At 35.7% G+C, this 19,626-nt stretch overlaps 2 protein-coding genes across 3 annotated transcripts; one reads left to right on the top strand and one right to left on the bottom strand.

Moving 5' to 3' along the window:
- Positions 1–241: 241 nt before the first annotated feature.
- LOC131942813 (calmodulin-4-like) lies at positions 242–4,979 on the bottom strand. 2 transcript variants are annotated; one of them, XM_059302748.1, is made up of 4 exons: positions 4,879–4,979; positions 3,279–3,471; positions 748–830; positions 242–276 (listed from the first exon to the last, which is right to left on the bottom strand). In XM_059302748.1, the coding sequence occupies exons 1-4, from the start codon at positions 4,893–4,895 to the stop codon at positions 249–251; spliced, it is 321 nt and encodes a 106-aa protein (XP_059158731.1). In that variant the 5' UTR covers positions 4,896–4,979; the 3' UTR covers positions 242–248. The 2 variants fall into 2 exon arrangements, with proteins under 2 accessions (XP_059158731.1, XP_059158732.1); XM_059302749.1 differs by lacking the exon at positions 4,879–4,979 and adding an exon at positions 4,784–4,841.
- Positions 4,980–7,825: 2,846 nt separating this feature from the next.
- On the top strand, positions 7,826–18,881 carry LOC131942803 (uncharacterized). The gene is made up of 3 exons (XM_059302731.1): positions 7,826–9,083; positions 17,023–17,130; positions 17,469–18,881. Exons 1-3 carry the CDS (start codon positions 8,688–8,690, stop codon positions 17,619–17,621), a joined length of 657 nt encoding a protein of 218 aa, XP_059158714.1. The 5' UTR covers positions 7,826–8,687; the 3' UTR covers positions 17,622–18,881.
- Positions 18,882–19,626: the final 745 nt, after the last annotated feature.

Genomic DNA, 19,626 nt, shown 5'->3' on the forward strand with positions numbered 1-19,626 from the left:
CATTTGCGTACATACTCTCTCAAAATTAACTTAGAAAACAATCCATATTATACTATCCAAGCCGCCATTTGAAAAACTTTTATTTATATTTTATAACATCACAAAAGGTAAGAAAGACTAGGGCCACAATGTTTCACATAAAGTTTTTGTTTTACGACGAAATCGTCTGATCAAAATAACAAGGAAAATAAATAAATTTTAGTCCATCTGAATAGAAACTTGACCATATGCGTCACTTGTGTTCTACGTTAATCCGTCAAATCGTTGCTATCACAGCTGTTTCAAGAATTACAAAGGAAAATAATCATTAAAATAGCATATAAAATCAAATTATTACAACAATTTTGTATAACAAACCTGTAACTGGTCAAATATACTTTTTGCTACTTTAAACTCAATCTCCAGAAACAAAAAAAAAAAACCAATTAAAAAAAAAGAATTTACTATATACAACTTATTTGTACTGATTGTTAACTTAATGCATCTTTCCTTCATATTAGTATAACTAATTTCAATAACTTTAATTAATAAATTAACTAGAGTTTACTTATTCTAACAAGGGAGACAAACGCTGATAAAAAACTAGGACACTTACTTTTAGCTGGTAAGTATATTAATCATTGAACAAGAAGATTAACTATTTTTTTTTTTTACGGAGAGTTAAGGGGAGAGAAATAAAGAAAACAGCAATGCATATGGTGTTATTTAAACAGTAGTCTCCCCTTGTAAAACACACTCATGACTTACTCTAAGAATTCCTTGAAGCTGATGACGTTGTCATGGTTTTTGTCAAGCTTGTGTAATAGCGCCTCGGCTTTATGCTCGTGTTTCTGTTAGGGATCAAGTTCAAATAAAACATTATATAATACATAAAATATAACAATAAATTCAGTTATAAATATATAAACAAATACACCATAAAATACAACATTCATTAGAACATTAAATAAAACATTTACTACATTAATTACAAGATTAAATGTAAAATTAAATACAACATTAAATACTACATTAAATACAACATTGAATGCACCATTCAAGAAAACTATAATTAAAACATTAATTACAATATAAAACATGACAGTGATCACAATATTAAATATAATATTAAATGTAATATTAAATTTAATATTAAATACAACATTAAAGACAACATTGAATACAAAAGTAAATACCGTAAAAAATACAACATTAAGTTCATCATCTAATACATAACTATATTAAACATTAAATACAAAATTACATTGAATTGGTATTTCCTATTGTGCTAAAATTTTATTGTACGATGCAAGTGTATACAATATTAAGTTTACTCAGAGGCGTTGCGACCCTTCCCGGCGCCCGGGGACAAACTTTTCGATTTGCACCCCCCCCCCTCAAGATTTCGATTTGCACCTCCCTAAACCTTTCAATTTATATTTCCAACCCATTTTGGCGCCCCCTAAGGTCGGCGCCCGGGGACATATGTCCCCCCCCCCTGCCTCCCCCCCCTCGCTACGCTACTGAGTTTACTTTATAGCTTATACTATTTATAATGGACACACGTTTTGTTTGTACAAAAGGATGTACTGGCTTCGTCCTTGGGGCCAAGAACATAAATAACGTATTGTGATTGTTAGTAAAAAATATATAAGCTCCCATTTTTTTGTAGGTTTAGACGTTCAAAATTATCCGTTGTATTTACTTTTATCTTCGATTATACAAAAGATGAACATAATTTTAACATCTTGAAAGAAAGGTAATTCAATTAGAGGTAAACGTCTTTTCCCATAGAAAGTAAGATAAAACTTTGCACCGTTATTTAGAATGTCCTGTTTGTAAGGTTGCAAATATTTTGGCGATGGATTTTTGTGGAGAACATGTTTTTAAATATCAATGTATGTATTTAATGAGCATGACGTAAGAAAAACTTTGCTACAGAATAGTACTGAAATGCGATCAACTAATTGATTTCAACGTTATACCATGCGCTCTTTTGTAGCTTGATTTAAGTAGTTAAAGTCAGCGTAAATAAATAAATAGATAAATAGATAAATAAATAAATGAATATATATATACATATATATATATATATATATATATATATATATATATATATATATATATATATATATATATATATATATATATATATATATATAAATATATATATATATATATATATATATATATATATATATATATATATATATATATATATATATATATATATATGTTTGTGTGTGTGTAAATTTCAATAACATTGGGTACAATAACAACTTACAACGATTTAGCTTACTAAGACCAAGCTTAACAATATTATTAAGCTCAACACTAGGAGCTCTAAAACACGTACATGATGTACACGTGTTTCTTATTCTAAAACCAATTTATCCTCCCGCATGTGAATTTTAAGGGCTTGGCCTGGGGTTTCCAGCTTAACGAAATACCTTGATATCCCATCTTTAAGACCAGATCTCCTTTCTTAATGCTTGGATCTCTTAAATGAAGGCCTAGATGTCTTACATCATAGCCTAGATCTTCCACCTTAAACCATCTATATCTCCCTCAAAACCTGCATTCAGTGTTTTTTGAACTGTTGTGTCCCTTCTTTACATTAATCCCAGATCTCTTACTTTAAAATAAATCTTTGATCGAGCAAATTAGGTCAAACCTATGTCTACCTTAAAGAAATGCTTCAGTTCTGGTAAACTGATGTGCCCACCTTAAAGAAATGCTTCAGTTCCGGTAAACTGATGTGCCCACCTTAAAGAAATGCTTCAGTTCCGGTAAACTGATGTGCCCACCTTAAAGAAATGCTTCAGTTCTGGTAAACTGATGTGCCCACCTTAAAGAAATGCTTCAGTTCCGGTAAACTGATGTGCCCACCTTAAAGAAATGCTTCAGTTCCGGTAAACTGATGTGCCCACCTTAAAGAAATGCTTCAGTTCCGGTAAACTGATGTGCCCACCTTAAAGAAATGCTTCAGTTCCGGTAAACTGATGAGCCCACCTTAAAGAAATGCTTCAGTTCCGGTAAACTGATGTGCCCACCTTAAAGAAATGCTTCAGTTCCGGTAAACTGATGTGCCCACCTTAAAGAAATGCTTCAGTTCTAGTAAACTGATGTGCCCACCTTAAAGAAATGCTTCAGTTCCGGTAAACTGATGAGCCCACCTTAAAGAAATGCTTCAGTTCCGGTAAACTGATGTGCCCACCTTAAAGAAATGCTTCAGTTCTGGTAAACTGATGTGCCGACCTTAAAGAAATGCTTCAGTTCCGGTAAACTGATGTGCCCACCTTAAAGAAATGCTTCAGCTCTGGTAAACTGATGTGCCCATCGTGATTGGAGTCAAAGATCTGAAACAGCAGACGATGCACTGAAATGTCTTCGTCATCACCGGATCCGATGTCGTCATCAGGATGGTGATAATACCCAGCCAATGAGAGGGCCGGTAACAACAGAAGGGGAATGGTTATAAATAGCCTCATCCTGAAAATATAATGGATTTTTCGTTGTTTGAACACAGTCATTTATGAGTTTAGTAGTTTGTATACAGTCATTTATGAGTTTAGTAGTTTGTATACAGTCATTTATGAGTTTAGTAGTTTGTATACAGTCATTTATGAGTTTAGTAGTTTGTATACAGTCATTTATGAGTTCTGTTGTTTGAATACAGTCATTTATGAGTTTTGTTGTTAGCATACAACCATTTATGAGTTTCTTTTTTTGCATATAGTCATTTATGTGTTTTGTTGTTTGAACACAGTCATTTATGTGTTTCGTTGTTTGTATACAGTCATTTATGAGTTTCTTTGTTATTTCTTAATAAAGTCATGTACAAGCAGTGGCAGGCGGATCTAGAGGCTGCATTTGACTGCATAGCTTCCTGAAAGCTTTTGTTTTTCTAAAACTGGAAATATAAAATCAGTTGATCGTTTGCTATTAGCCTTTTCCACCCCGGGGTTATAAATACACATCGACTTTTTTAGCCGTTAACTCAGAGGATGAAACGTTATTGATGTAGTACCTATATTGAAATAATTTTTTTGAAAATTTTAACAATTAAACATTTGAGTATAAAGTTATATTAAAATAAATATTGATTGCCAAAATAACAAGAATATTACATTTATTTGTCAACAAGATAGTGTACTTATTAATTAATAATTGTAATAATAATAAAAAAAGCTTTTATGCTCAAGTGTTGTGTCCTGTTTGTTGTAGTTGTTTCAATGTGCATAACTCATTGCAGCTTTTAGTTCAGAAATTTATATTTTTAAATCTTTAATTTCAATATAATTTTGCTAATTTTAAATTTTTTATGTCATTTTCGTTCCTAGATAATTATCAAAAGTTTTTTGAAAAATCTGAACATAATTTATCTAATATATACGCATGCATACTAAATACGTTTTTGCTTAATTTTTAGTTAACATGTATTTGTGTGTTAAGCATTTAACAAAACATTCCTTCTACACGTTTAAAATACATTCATTAACATTTGGTAGTTGAGAAAAAGTAACTTATAGTAAATATCTAAGCTGTGGAATCACGGTGTTTAAAATGGTTACACATAGTTACTAAAGTTACAATATTCCTATATTTGTTTATCCGTTCACGTAATAACAAAATGTATTAACGACCGCATATTTAAATAAATCCTATTGTAAAACAAACCCAACAAGTATGTTTTATGCATGTGATGAAAATGATTTGACAAAATACAAATTGAAATTTATGTTTTCGAATTCCCCTAACACAATCGACTCGTACAGAATCCAACGTTGAACAAATAAATTACCTTCTTGGTTTAGTTTACTCCCCTTAATCAAGTTATCTCCTCATTATTCTAAAAATATCTAATCGCGTTATAACGTCCCTTGTAACTTAGAGTACCTGAAAATCCTGGTCATGTCTACGAAGTGTTAGCTCTAGATCCAGATCAGGACTAGCCACCTCTCCAAAAAATCTCAAACCTGATCACATCCCTGCCAAAATCCATTGATCCAACTACAAAAACACACAAAATCACGAAAAAACAATGTAGTGATCAACCAACGTTACATAATGAGGACATAAAGAGAACTCATCTTTCAGATTCAATACTGGAGTAGAAATTTACCCTCGGCCAAAGCCATTGAAGTGCCGCGATCAATGATTTTTTATGTTTTTACCGTACGGAGCGACACATAACTGATAAATAGGTCACGATTTTATAGAGTTTGCATCAATATTGGGTGTGTTGAAATTAATTAAACGTGCTTGCTTATAGTGTGAATATGGAGTGTTGTTTTTATTTCTAAACGTTTAACGAAAAATATCTTATAAAAATGTAATCGAAATGCAATTTAGAAAAAAAATAACAACTGTCGCACTGGTACGTGGGGAAAAAATAAACTGTTTGAAGTGTCGAAAATTGATAGGTTACTTGTCCTCGGTTTCGTAGGTTACCTGTACTGAAATTAATGTTTAAAATGTTGTCTAACCCTCTTAATAGCCACATGTGGCTACATATAAAAATACTTTGAACACTTACAACCGGACTATAAAATTGTGAATATTTCCGTACATCTTTTACGAGCGGTAAATAAAAATTGTAATTAAAACAGCCCAAAAGTAGGGAAATTTTAGGGACCTTTTTATGTTAGAGTGCAGTGCATGCATGCATGTATGTGTGTGTGGATTTGTGTGTGAGTGTTGCTATAGTTTGCACTTTTGATGCAGGATGTTTTTTTTATTCGAAGCTTTGAATACTTTATTAACATTAGCTTGATTAACCAATTAACATTCCGTGTGTTACCGATTTCATAATGTCCTCGACCTTTACAAGATTCTTTGATTCACTTAACAATGAGTCAACAAAGAAAAACAAAGATGTCATTATTATAAGCGAACAAACGCAGTGAAAAGTCTAGTCCAAAGTCCAAGTAAACGAGACTAACATGTTGACACGTAAGACTTAATTATGTGAGAAAAATCTCTTTCAAAAAAAAAGAACACCTCAAATAGACGTTAACATATAGTACATCGACAGCCTTTAATACTACGAAAACATAAGTACTAATACATCACCACTGTACCATTACGCCATCACCACATGTACGTTTACATTACCACCTGTACTGGCACACCTCCACATGTACAGGTATACAAACAATTTTACTGGTACACAAACACCTGTACTGGTACACAAACACCTGTACTGGTACACAAACACCTGTACTGGTATACAAACAATTGTACTGTTACACAAACAATTGTACTGGTACACAAACACCTGTACTGGTACATCACAACCGTATTTTGTCCTGGAATAACATCCGTTTTTGACTTTAAAATTATCTGTTATACCATGTTTACAGCTTTTAAAGCAATGAGCATTTGAAGAGGCGGAGATTAAAAGGCTTTATACCTTATAATTAGAATGTATAAAGGATGATATAATCGATGCAGCAAAAATAGTTTATTATTTTAATCATTGATTACATAACTTTTTGTACTGGACTCATTAGCTCTCGTATGTAAGCCCTGATTTATTTTTTAACAAAAAATTTTTTTTTTAAATTACTTTATTAATAGCATTCACGTTATGCGATTTGATTTTATTGTTAAAAAATAAATTAGGGCCTAAACTCACACACAAATCCACACACACATACATGCATGCACTGCACTCTAACATAAAAAGGTCCCTAAAATTTCCCTACTTTTGGGCTGTTTTAATTACAATTTTTATTTACCGCTCGTAAAAGATGTACGGAAATATTCACAATTTTATAGTCCGGTTAAAGTGTTCTGGGTTGATGAAATTTCATATGTAAGTATTCACCGACACACACACACACACACACAGACATACGGACAAAGGAGCAAAACTATGTTTTTCCTACTCAGGAATGTGTAAAACGTCAACATTTGTGAAAATCTCGATTTCGTTGTTTTGCACGATTACAATACTTTCTCTATACTTCATATACGAGAAAGTAAAAATGTAAACCGGGCTGTGTATGCGCCCCATAATAGATTAACACGTAAAAATTAATATAATAGTTACGTGTTAATCTATTAATATATCAAAGAAACAATGTATTACAAACCATCAGATTATAGTTTTACAGATTAATGTCTTAGCTCAGGGGTCTCCAAACTACGGCCCGCGGGCCAGATGCGGCCCGCGAGGTCCTCTCATCCGGCCCGCGGACATCTTTTTGTCCACGGAGAAAACGTTTGTTGGTGATGGCTGAGGAACTTTGCCCAGAAAAATCAAAGACATGCCTCGAAGAAAATGGCCCCCGAACTGAAATTTGATGGGTAATGCGGCCCTCGGACTGAAAAGTTTGGAGACCCCTGTCTTAGCTGCAGTGGCGTAGGCAGGGGGGGGGGTTAGGGGGGGTCATAACCCCCCCGCCCATAGACCCCTCGGTATATATATATAAAGTATGAGGGGGGTGCAAATCAAAAGTCTGAGGGAGGGAGGTGCAAATCGAAAGTCTGAGAGGGGGGGGGGTACAAATCGAAAGCTTGTCCTCGGGTAAAAATTGGAACCCCCCTTGAGACGATCCTGGCTACGCCACTGCTTAGCGGAACCTGTAATGTAATGAATTAAATTCATGACAAAAAAAATAAAAGTAGGTTTCTATCATTACAAAGCTTTGATAAGCGAAAACGTTTACAGTAGACGAATTCAGGTAAGACTAATCTCTTTACGACTACGGATATCTACAGTCCATGATAACATTATGGGTAACCTATCTAATCGTAAAGCGGAAGTCCGATACGTGTGCTCAAAACAGGATCTGATAATGTTTGAAGATAACAGATTAACTTAGCCGCTTATGCTGATGGGAGTCAAGAAGTAACATCAATTATATCGTGTGTTTCATTTACATGTACAATAGAAATCTATAAAAACCATAGCACTTCACGCTATTTCCGATTTATCAATAAACGCAGTTAAATTTATTTTTAACTTCTTCTTATTTCTTCGTTTTTAAGTTTAGGAGAGATCACTCTCGCTTTCTTTATACGAAGCTTTGAATACTTCATTAACATTTGTAACCGACTATCATTTGCTGTGTAACCTGTTTTATCAGTGTTCTCGACCTTTCCTTGATTCTTGGTTAAGGAATTAATCTCGTTGACAGCATTTGTTGAGTAGCAGAAATAAAGAATTAATCTCGTTGACAGCATTTGTTGAGTAGCAGAAATAAAGAATTAATCTCGTTGACAGCATTTGTTGAGTAGCAGAAATAAAGAATTAATCTCGTTGACAGCATTTGTTGAGTAGCAGAAATAAAGAATTAATCTCGTTGACAGCATTTGTTGAGTAGCAGAAACAAAGAATTAATCTCGTTGACAGCATTTGTTGAGTAGCAGAAACAAAGAATTAATCTCGTCGACAGCATTTGTTGAGTAGCAGAAATAAAGAATTAATCTCGTTGACAGCATTTGTTGAGTAGCAGAAACAAAGAATTAATCTCGTTGACAGCATTTGTTGAGTAGCAGAAACAAAGAATTAATCTCGTCGACAGCATTTGTTGAGTAGCAGAAATAAAGAATTAATCTCGTTAACAGCATTTGTTGAGTAGCAGAAATAAAGAATTAATCTCGTTGACAGCATTTGTTGAGTAGCAGAAATAAAGAATTAATATCGTTGACAGCATTTGTTGAGTAGCAGAAATAAAGAATTCATCTCGTTGACAGAAATGAAGAAACCTAATCTGAGTTTTGAGGATAATTTTCTGGATATATCCATTCTACCTGGACAACCAGGAGCTGAATTCACCACGTCAACCTATCCAGGCTCAGCCACGAACAACCCGTGGTTGCCGATGTCCGGAGGTATCCCAAGCAACCATGCTGTCACCAGCGACCAAAACACTGGACAGACGCTGGACAACCTGGACGTGAGCAAATTGTCTAGCGTAAACACGTCTGTTGACAACCAGTTTACCAGACAAGAGTCAAACTTGGACAAAAATACGCGTGTTTACATTATGCCTTCCGGTGCTGAGCTGAGCTACGTCACCACAAAGACTCCGAATTCTTGGAGCTATGATGGGATAGAAAATATACTCCAGAGATTTGAACCGCCAAAAGTGGTAAGAGTTTTATCAATATTCATGTCAAAAATATTACTCTCACTATTATTATTTTTAAAAAAATGTAACTATTTTATAATTAAAATCAACAATACACCTACATTTTAAATTTTTAAATAGACGCAATAATTCATGTTTTGAGGTTTATCCTCAGGTAATTGGTCTCAAGTGTGATTTAAGCACCGAGGCCTGTTATGAAAAAATTGTTTTTTTTTAAAACATTCGCTTTATTTTATAGATGAAAAACCATTCCGAACAATATTTGTACACTGTCATTTACATAATTGAATTCAATTAACTGATCTTTCTAGTTGTAAATCTAAGAAATAGTATAACTTAAAGCTTTTAACTATGATTCCTGTCTAAAACAATCTTTAAATAAACCGGGAGTGATCTCCCCTAAACTTTCTCGAATATTCTTATATAACTTAGAATGTAGACAAGATTTTTAATTACTTAAACTTTTAAAAATAGAATAGAATCTCATAGAAAAAAGAATTGCGCACCAAGCGAACGCCAAAACAAAATGTGCATAATAGTGCGCAATATTATTAGTACTTTATAAATTTACATGCGTTTTTTTGAGAAATCGGAAATAGCGTAAATTAGTACTTCCGGTCAACGGAAATTACTCAAAATTTGAAAGAAGGTAGAGAATTAGATCTTTTACTTACAAGTAAAATTTCATTTATCTATTTGAAATAGTGCTCAAGTTATAGGCTTTTGCAAAATTCAAAGTTGGAAAAGTACCACTTCCGGTTATCGGAAATCGCTCAAAAGTTGATACGGATCTACGATTTTGATAAAATACTTATATATGAAATTTCCTCAACCTAGCTGTAACGATACACAAGTAATGGTGTTTACACACAGACAGACAGACAGACAGACAGACACACACACACACACACACACACACACACACAGACACACACACACACAGACATACGGACAAGATTGCAAAATTATGTTTTTCCGTATCAGTGAGGTGTAAAACGTCGAGATTTGTAAAAATCTCGATTTTTTTTGCACGATTACAATACTTTCTCTATACTTCGTATATACGAGAAAGTAAAAACGCAAACAAATAATTCAGTTTTTAACACAGCTGATCTTGCGTATGCCATATAAAGGGAGTGTTCTTATAAGTGTTTTGTGCTGTATTTATAGAATTAACAGATCCTGAGACGTAGAAAAAAAAACAGAAGTTGTCTGTACTGATGAATATCTACAATATAACGCTGGTGTTAGTGTGTCACTCCGTAATCGATATAGATTTTAGAACCTTGTGGAAGTCTCTCCCTTGGCGCGGATGGTCGGGAAATATTACGGTTGAAATTACGCCTTGAGTTCGGGAAGGAGTGACGTCTGGGCGGACGCTCGTGAGAGCGTTTCCTTTCAATTTTTTTTTACCGTAATTTAATTTTTAATATCCATATTCACACCAAAGGGCTACCGGCAGCGCGGTGCGCTGAAGGAATATTCGCCCCTATTCGGAGACCCCCATCCACGTGCAGCGCGGTAAACTCTGATGTAATATCCATATCCACACCGTGGCGAAGCATGGGTATGCAGCTAGTTGTTGTTATTCATTAAAAAAATATCCTAGGTTCGTTCTGACCTGTACCCAAGCAGATCTTCCCCGCCGGAAACAGATGTTTAATATTTTTCTACCGTTTTCCCGCCTTCACCGAGGGTCATGGCACGGGTCGATATATTTCAATGTCACAGCCTGAAATAGAATTTAATATACGAGCCGACCCGCGGCGTATCATACGCCGCTATTTAGTTGTTTTATTTTCTACTTTTCAGTAATTCATAATTTGTGAATTCGACAGTACCAATGCTGCCACTGAAAATATTTGCTTTAAAACACTAAACCCCCCCCCCCTTTCCCCCAACCCCTACCCTATACCCCCCCCCTCCCCCGTGAAAGCAGCCTCCTCTTAGCTACCTCCTGTGAGTTTAAAATCGTTTCAAACTAAATTATCTGCCCCTAATAGCCGTCAACAAACCCGGCTCTACGATTTGTAAACATTTAGAGTGAATCACAGCTCACCAGATCATGTGGGGGTGGGGTGGGGGTGGTAGTGATAGTGATAGAGAGGAAGAGAGGGGACTGCAAAGGCGCGCTTGCAGGTTGTTTTCTAACGGCTCCCAGAAGAGAATTATATATATAGATTTTCTACCCATTTTCATCCCATCCTTCATAAAGGGTCGACTACTACGCACGGGTCGAAGTATATTTTATCTGCCCCGGACTTTTTTTTCCTGCCCTTTTTGTACATCCTCCCGAAATATCGACGAAAGATCGCTGCCCGTGCCGATATATTTCGATATTTATTCTTGAAATGAGCTGTTTAATTCATTTGTTCTACCCCTCTTGATCCCAACAATCGATTAAGGGTAAATACACGGTGTGATATAAATCAATTGAAATAACTTATATATATTTTTTTCTACCCATTTCCCCCGGCTTTCCCTATTCGTCGACAAAGTGTCGACACATGAGCTGCGATAAATTTTATTCTACCTCTTACCCGTCTATTTGTAACCTTTCGCACACCCTCCCCGATATATTTCATTATCTGTTCTTGTAATAAGCTTTTTAATTAATTTTTCTACCTCTTACCCGTCTTTTTGTTCCCTTTTGCACACCCTCCCCGATATATTTCCTTATCTGTTTTCGAAATAAGTTTTTAAAAATAATTTTTCTACCTCTAACCTGTTTTTTTGTGCCTTTTTGCACAACCTACGCGATATATTTCCTTATCTGTTTTCATCTTTTTTCGAAATGAGTTTTTAAAAATAATTTTTCTACCTCTAACCTGTCTTTTTGTGCCTTTTTGCACAACCTACGCGACATATTTCCTTATCTGTTTTCGAAATAAGTTTTTAAAAATAATTTTTCTACCTCTAACCTGTCTTTTTGTGCCTTTTTGCACAACCTACGCGATATATTTCCTTATCTGTTTTTAAAACGAATTTTTAAAAATCATTTTTCTACCTCTAACCTATATTTTTGTGCTTTTTTTTTTAACAACCTACGCGATATATTTCCTTATCTTTTTCGAAATGAGTTTTTTAAAATAATTTTTCTACCCCCAACCCGTCATTTTGTGCCTTTTTTGCACAACCTACGCGGTATATTTCCTTATCTATTTTCGAAATGAGTTTTTTAAAATCATTTTTCTACCTCTAACCTATATTTTTGTGCTTTTTTTTTAAACAACCTACGCGATATATTTCCTTATCTTTTTCGAAATGAGTTTTTAAAAATAATTTTTCTACCCCCCAACCCGTCTTTTTGTGCCTTTTTGCACAACCTACGCGATATATTTCCTTATCTTTTTTCGAAATGAGTTTTTTTAAAATAATTTTTCTACCTCTAACCTGTCTTTTTGTGCCCTTTTGCACAACCTACGCGATATATTTCCTTATCTGTTTTCGAAATAAGTTTTTTAAAATAATTTTTCTACCTCTAACCTGTCTTTTTGTGCCTTTTTGCACAACCTACGCAATATATTTCCTTATCTTTTTTCGAAATGAGTTTTTTAAAAATAATTTTTCTACCTCTAACCTGTCTTTTTGTGCCCTTTTGCACAACCTACGCGATATATTTCCTTATCTGTTTTCGAAATAAGTTTTTTAAAATAATTTTTCTACCTCTTACTTAGTCTTTTAGTAGTCGCGTGAGGATTTTGTGCGTGTATTTGTGTCAATCCCCATTTGAGCGAGAGACAGCAGGCAAGCAAGGCCACCATTTTTGTTTAAAAATGTGTCGTTAGCAGCAGACTTCAGGACTCTGCAGCTTAGCAAGCGCTGCCTCTTGCTGAGTTTTTATAAGGCACTCACAATAGTGTAGCCCATCTCTAGGCTAACTCTAGACACCCAATTAGCAGACACAAAGGCTCATGCTATTTTGAATGGGCGCTCCTCATTCTCACGTGATAGTTAGACGGTCTGAAGCCCCTTTAAAAAGGCTCAAACAAGTACTTAAAGGGCGTCTCTAGCAGACGACTTCAGGACGCAAGCTGCTAAAAAGGCGCCCACTCTCACGTGAACACTGGTTGTGTACCAACGAACTCAAAAGTTTGTGAAAATTATACATCAAAATGCGAGCCTCCTAGGCAGAGGCGTAGCGACCCTTCCCGGCGCCCGGGGACAAACTTTTCGATTTGCACCCCCCCTCGAACTTTCCATTTGCACCCTCCCTCGAGATTTCCATTTGCACCCCCCCCCCCCCTCAAACTTTCGATTTACACCACCCCAGGGGCGGAACTACAGTGCCGCCAGACCCCGCAATGCGGGGGGGCCCAGACCAATTGGGGGCCCAAAAATCCTGGCTAAATTATTTTTTAAAAAATTAACACAAAAAAAAATAGGTGGAGGTCGAGTTATCTTTCTTCTACAGTTACAAACAAACACGATAGTCGGCAAACGTCTTTGAGAAAAATGCACAGACTATAACTCGAGAGACCGCCAGACATATAGACAACTTCAAAGACGAAGCATCTGAAATTTGACTGTGCCGGCACGCTTTGAAATCGGGCTGGGGAAATGTTGCGGCGAGGCGACTATCCTGGTCTTCTAGACGATCGGAAAAAGTCGGCACTATTGATGTAGATGTTTATCGGCGCTTTCTTGTCCGCCTCCCTTCCCAACTCTCTCTCCCCCCCCCCCTGCCCCCTACCCCTCACCACTGCCCCTCACCACTGCCCTTACTCTTACAATAAGATGTAATGCATAGATTAACGAACCGTCTATGAACTGTAAACTGACCAGTTCTGCACATTTTATTAAAGACACTAGTCAGTAGTTGTTCATTTACCTGATGAACAGGGGCGGAACTACAGTCCCGCCAGACCCCGCAATGCGCGGGAAGGGGGGGGGGCGGGGCAGGCCGTTTAGGGGCCCACGGCTGACCAAAATTAATTTTTTTTTTAAATTTTGAATTTAATTTTTGCCTTAATATTTGGTTTGTAAAAGAAAAACACTGTAGCTGCGGTACGATTATTTTTATTCTACAGTCACTATACCACGCTCTTCCACAAAAGATAAAATCCATTACACAAACTACAGTGTAAAATATAGGCAACTCTTCAAATTTTAAATGACTACTTTGACTCGTTGCCCCCCCCCCCTCCCTTTGATAGCTAAAAAGAGGACACGTAACTGTTTGACCGATCCTCCAAAGTGTACTGTGGCGGATGGGGCAGGGGATGGGGACCAAAAAGGGGGTTAAAAATTGTCGACAATTTTTTTACATATTTAAAACAGTTATTTTTAGTTGTATTTTTTAACCATCGTCAAGGCCGAGTTCTATTTCCCTACAATCAAACACACGCTGTCGCGGGCAAAATTCTTTTTAAAAAAACAACAAAGTCCATAGCACGAAAAGCCGCTACATATGAAGTGGGCTTTCATGATGCGCGGTTCTTATTTGCGGCATTGGTAAGGGACCCGAAATCCATTGTACATTTTTCAATGTTAAAATATGTGTTTGTGATAGTGGTTGAATTTGTATCCGGTACTATCTTGTATCGTACAAATAATTTAAAAAAAATAATATAATACTAGAAACTTCAGTTTTATATACGTTTACTTGTTTTTGATTTTACAAGAAATATAGTAAACTTTTAAGGCCTATACTTCAAATTATCTCCCCTGAGTAAGTTTTACAATGGGCGATGCTGACGTACATAGATCAAGGCGTTTTGTTGTCTCTTTCAAGTTTTTTTTCCCGAGCCGACCCCTATCCCATCCCTCTTTCTCAACCTCACAAGTATCGAGGAGATAAAAAATGTATCGTTTATGAACTACTTCCTAACCGTGCGATTCACCACTTCAGCACATTTTGTCAGACACTAGACAGCACTAGATCTAGTCAACACATATTAATTTACTTTCATAGTATTAGGCACATCTAATTCACAAAACAGGGCAGGTAAGATTATTTTTTATATAATTATTTAGAAATTTATTAGAACGTTTAGAATTAATTGAACATTATTAATAGTCATTGAGGTGGGGGTGTGTGAGGGTCTGGCTTTTTGTTAATCCCCCCTCCCCTAAATCAGAAGGTTATTTTTTCTAGTTCCGCCACTGATACACATGACATGTTGTTGTGATTAGATTTAATTGATTTTTTTTTTCAAAACCCGATCAGGCCAGAAATGAGTATCCTATGTTCGTATTGTGTATATATATATATATATATATATATATATATATATATATATATATATATATATATATATATATATATATATATATATATATATATATATATACATATATGGGGGGCCCAAAAATTTTTTTTGCGGGGTGGCCCATTTTTTCTAGTTCCGCCACTGCACCACCCTCAACCTTTCAATTTATCTTTCCAACCCATTTTGGCGCCCCCTAAGGTCGGCGCCCGGGGACATATGTCCCCCCCCCGCCCCCCCCCCCCCCTCCCCCTCGCTACGCTACTGCTCCTAGGAACCTCAAACTTTAATTAAAAGCTTCAAACAAATCTGAAAAAAAAAACATTTTAATAACAAGCTTTTATGTAATATCTATAGATCAAAATCGAATTTGAATGAAATATATTTCATTTCTTCATTATTCTGTAGTTTAAAAATGTGACATGTGACGTCATTTTTTTTTGTTGCGTTCTTGTCACAATCATACTTTTTCCGGTTGCATAATTTTTTTTAATTTTTTTTTTTTTTTTACAAGCTTTTATTTAACTCACTTCCTCTGTCTGTCGTAAGTCGACAGTCTGTCGTTAGTCTAGATCGAAACGTAGGAGTGAAAATTCGGACAGTTCTACTTGACCGATACGATTCACAGTTGGCACGTGGGTCAAGACATGAAGACAGTGCAATCTGAAACTAAATTTGACTTAATTGGATGCCTAATTAATTTTTAATGAATTAATTAAAATTTGGACCGAATTAGTAGGCATGTCTCTCCAACCACACCACACGCGTCATCACGTTCAATAGCTGCGCCATCAGGTTCAATAGCTGCACCATCACGTTCAATAGACGCGCAATGGTTTTTAGTCATGTAACACTATTGTAAATAAAACATGTAAAGTACTGAAAAAAAATCATAAAAAACGTTTTAATAACAAGCTTTTATGTACTAATGCACTAAAAAGTAGAAAATAAATTATACACTATTATTTAAATTACTATAAAGAAAAGCGTGGGTTTCTTCTCAAATATTAGTAAAGGTATCCAATAGGTACTAAAGTACTAAAGTGACCCACGCTTTTCTAAAATTTCCGGGGGGGGGGGGGGAGCGGACACTGTAAAAAGTGTATATTTGCTCTATAAAATCCATTTCGTTTGGGGAGGGGGGGGGGGGGGCGGTAAACTTTCTTCTGCACAGCTTATCCCAATATCTGTTGAAGTCAGTTGTTTATTTTTAGTGCGTATGAACAATTCAGGATATCCTGGTCGCTGAGCTATATCTTGCGTTGACTTCATTAGCTATCTGCTGCACTCTGCAGAAATATGCGCCTTGCGTTATTTTTATTTTTTTATTTTCCAATTTATATTTCATTTTATTTTTTTGTGAGGATCAAATACTTGTATTACTAGATCTAGTAAAAAAAAAAAAAACTGTATTTATTCTTTATGAACTAATCAACTATATTTATTTCTTTTTATCTAATTACTGTTTATGACCTAAATTTAGAGCAGTGTTTCTTTCAAACTTCTTTTCTCCTCGGCGGGGGTTAGGTGGGGGGGGGGGGGGAGACTTTATATTTCCGGGGGTCGGACTAAATTTTCGATGGGGGGGGGGGGGGAGTGCGGACACTGGTAAAAGTAGGCTAAATATTTTCTATATAAATTCCATTTCGTTCGGGGGGGGGGGGGGTGCCTGGAGGAAACACTGATTTAGACTCATACTATTAAGATGTTCATACATTCAATTTTTACAGGAACCACCCGTAGAGCCGCATATACGGAATTATGTCCCTCTTAGTATTGTGGTTACGCTCCTGTTCTCATGGTTGTTTGGACTTTTTGCTCTTAATTACGCCAGAAAGGTGAGTTACCTTGGTGGAATGGATGGTACTGTGACGTGTACTGGCTATTAAAAAGTCTAATAAGGTTCTTCTGTTTTGGTGGGGGGGGGGGGTCGGAGTATGGCTGGCCACATATGATAAATAAGTTCCTAAGGTTGTTGTAGCTTTAGTGTGTCATGGCCATCTTGTATTCCTGTGAGGTTCTGGCTTGGTGTGTGTGTGTGTGAGGGGGTGCATTTCGCATATTCATAAATATATATATATATATATATATATATATATATATATATATATATATATATATATATATATATATTCCGTCTTGCTCATACTTGCCCTATACTCTATGCTATCCACAGGCAAATTTATACAAAAGAGAAAAGAAGTACAACGAAGCTGTGAGTGCGGCACACAACGCCTCAAACCTGAATTTTGTCGGTATCTTCTGGGGTCTCATCGGCAACGCCCTGCTGGGTGTCGCGATCTGGCAAGTCCACCACCTGTACAGGTAGTTGGACGGTGTTACGTGAAGTCTGAAGGGCGGACGTTAGTAACAGAAGATAAGCCGCAATGGGAGGCGCTTGAGGTGTGTCAATTGATGTGTGGTGTATTTGGGAGGTGTATCTTCTGTTAGAGGTATTGGTGTATTTTAGAAATGATTTCCGGCAATGTAGTTATTGGCTAATTTATTGAATGTTTAAAAGTAGTGTAGGTATTGGCGTATTATAGGAATGTTTTCAGGTATTGTAGGCATTTGCGTATTTGGGGAATGTTTCAGGCATGGTAGGTATTGGCGTTTTTGTGAGAGACTCAAGACGTCTATATATCTAAAAAAAATGAAGTCTTCTTGCGACAAACAGACGTTACGTTACGTTAGATACAGAGACTGACCTATTTTTTAAAACACGATGGTCCGTGTGTATCAAGTTCTGTGCAATGTTTTAATGTTAATTGGACTTCGTTATTGACATTAATCACATGCTTTATATTATATTCGTCGATATACTGTTTTGATGTAACCTTGTATTATATCTTCATTTACATTACATGTTCTGTCATGACAAATATCTGTTAAACGATAATTTGAATGTTTGTAATATATTTTATCGTTTTCACATTCGCCAAGTATTATGTTTTCGTATACATGTTTAGCTCCAGTGTGACTTGTACGGAATCGGTTTTACATTTTCTAAAACACAACATTTTAGTGTTTGGTTTTGTGGTGCTTGAATACTTTTATGACGGTCTACGTTAGATTTAGTCAAGCAAGAGACTGATAGCTTGCACTACCAAATACTGTTCTGTGTCTCACAACGATGATAATCAACTAAATTTACCACACATATTTATCATCCAAAGCTGCTGATAACGCTTACTATCAAACACTACACAAATATCCAACACATGTATATGAACAACGGTTCCCTTCGATAATTTTATAGGACGAACTAAATTATTATTTTCTTTAATGTATTTTCACATGTCCGTAAATGCTCAGTATTGCATATGATCACATTTGTTTATTTTTATATGTATGATTCTATTTTTGGCATAGCTGTTGCGTTTAATCGAAACAAACTCTACATTTTGTTTTGCCAGGTGAAATGTTTTAATTTGTTCAACCAAACATTTTATTGAAAATTCTGATACACGGTATGTTAATCAAGTATTGCCTATAGAAATATTTTAGACTTATTGTTTACAACTTTTGTAATAATTTAATATTGTTGCCAAATTAATTACAACAATCGTATATGTGTTTTCTCAATAAAATGTTTTCTTACACTTGTTCATAATAGTTAGTTTATATTTAAAATACGTGTGGTGAGTTGTGTTTTAAATAGCCAATAATCTGTGAACAGTAATTGGGAATGCCTAACCCCCCCCCTACCCCACCCCCCTCCCCTACCCCAAGCTAGAAAAAAAAAACCGATGAGGGCCATGAAACTAGTTCGCTCTTCGATTGTTAACCGACCCTATGCCAGATTCTATCTTGGCCTATTGTGAACAACTCGGCCGGTAAAGACTTAGCACTAGTAGGCTACTTTGTAGGTGTTTGCTCAAGGCTAGACTTCTGGTAAACTTGTGGTAGACTAACTAAAGATTTCCGTGGAAAGGAGTCTACTATTGACCCTAAAAGACTATTTTTCAAACCCTACATTATTGGGACAACAATTTGCTGAAAACGAGAAGTGTGCTACTATTAGTAAAGTAGGATTATCCATATCGTTTTACATATTCCGTGATATCTTGTAGATGTCATTTTGGAATTACATCTGCTATTTTATTCACTCAAATTAACACTCACAGTGACGGCTCATTCACAAATTCAAACTTTTTTCTCGAGCCAATCTTCATAAAACGACAGACCCCTTCGCCTCCACCCTAAAAAAAATAATCTTCTGTTTTTAATACATATTATATTTAAATAAGCAGAAATACAAGAATGGACTTAATAGAAACGTTGCGTAGTCAAGAAAAACGTATTTTTAATCTTGCAATGTATTTGAAAAATCA

This window comes from Physella acuta, unplaced genomic scaffold (assembly GCF_028476545.2).
Source record: "Physella acuta isolate Inbredline_101_S28 unplaced genomic scaffold, ASM2847654v3 ptg000426l, whole genome shotgun sequence".
NCBI classification, from domain to species: domain Eukaryota; kingdom Metazoa; phylum Mollusca; class Gastropoda; family Physidae; genus Physella; species Physella acuta.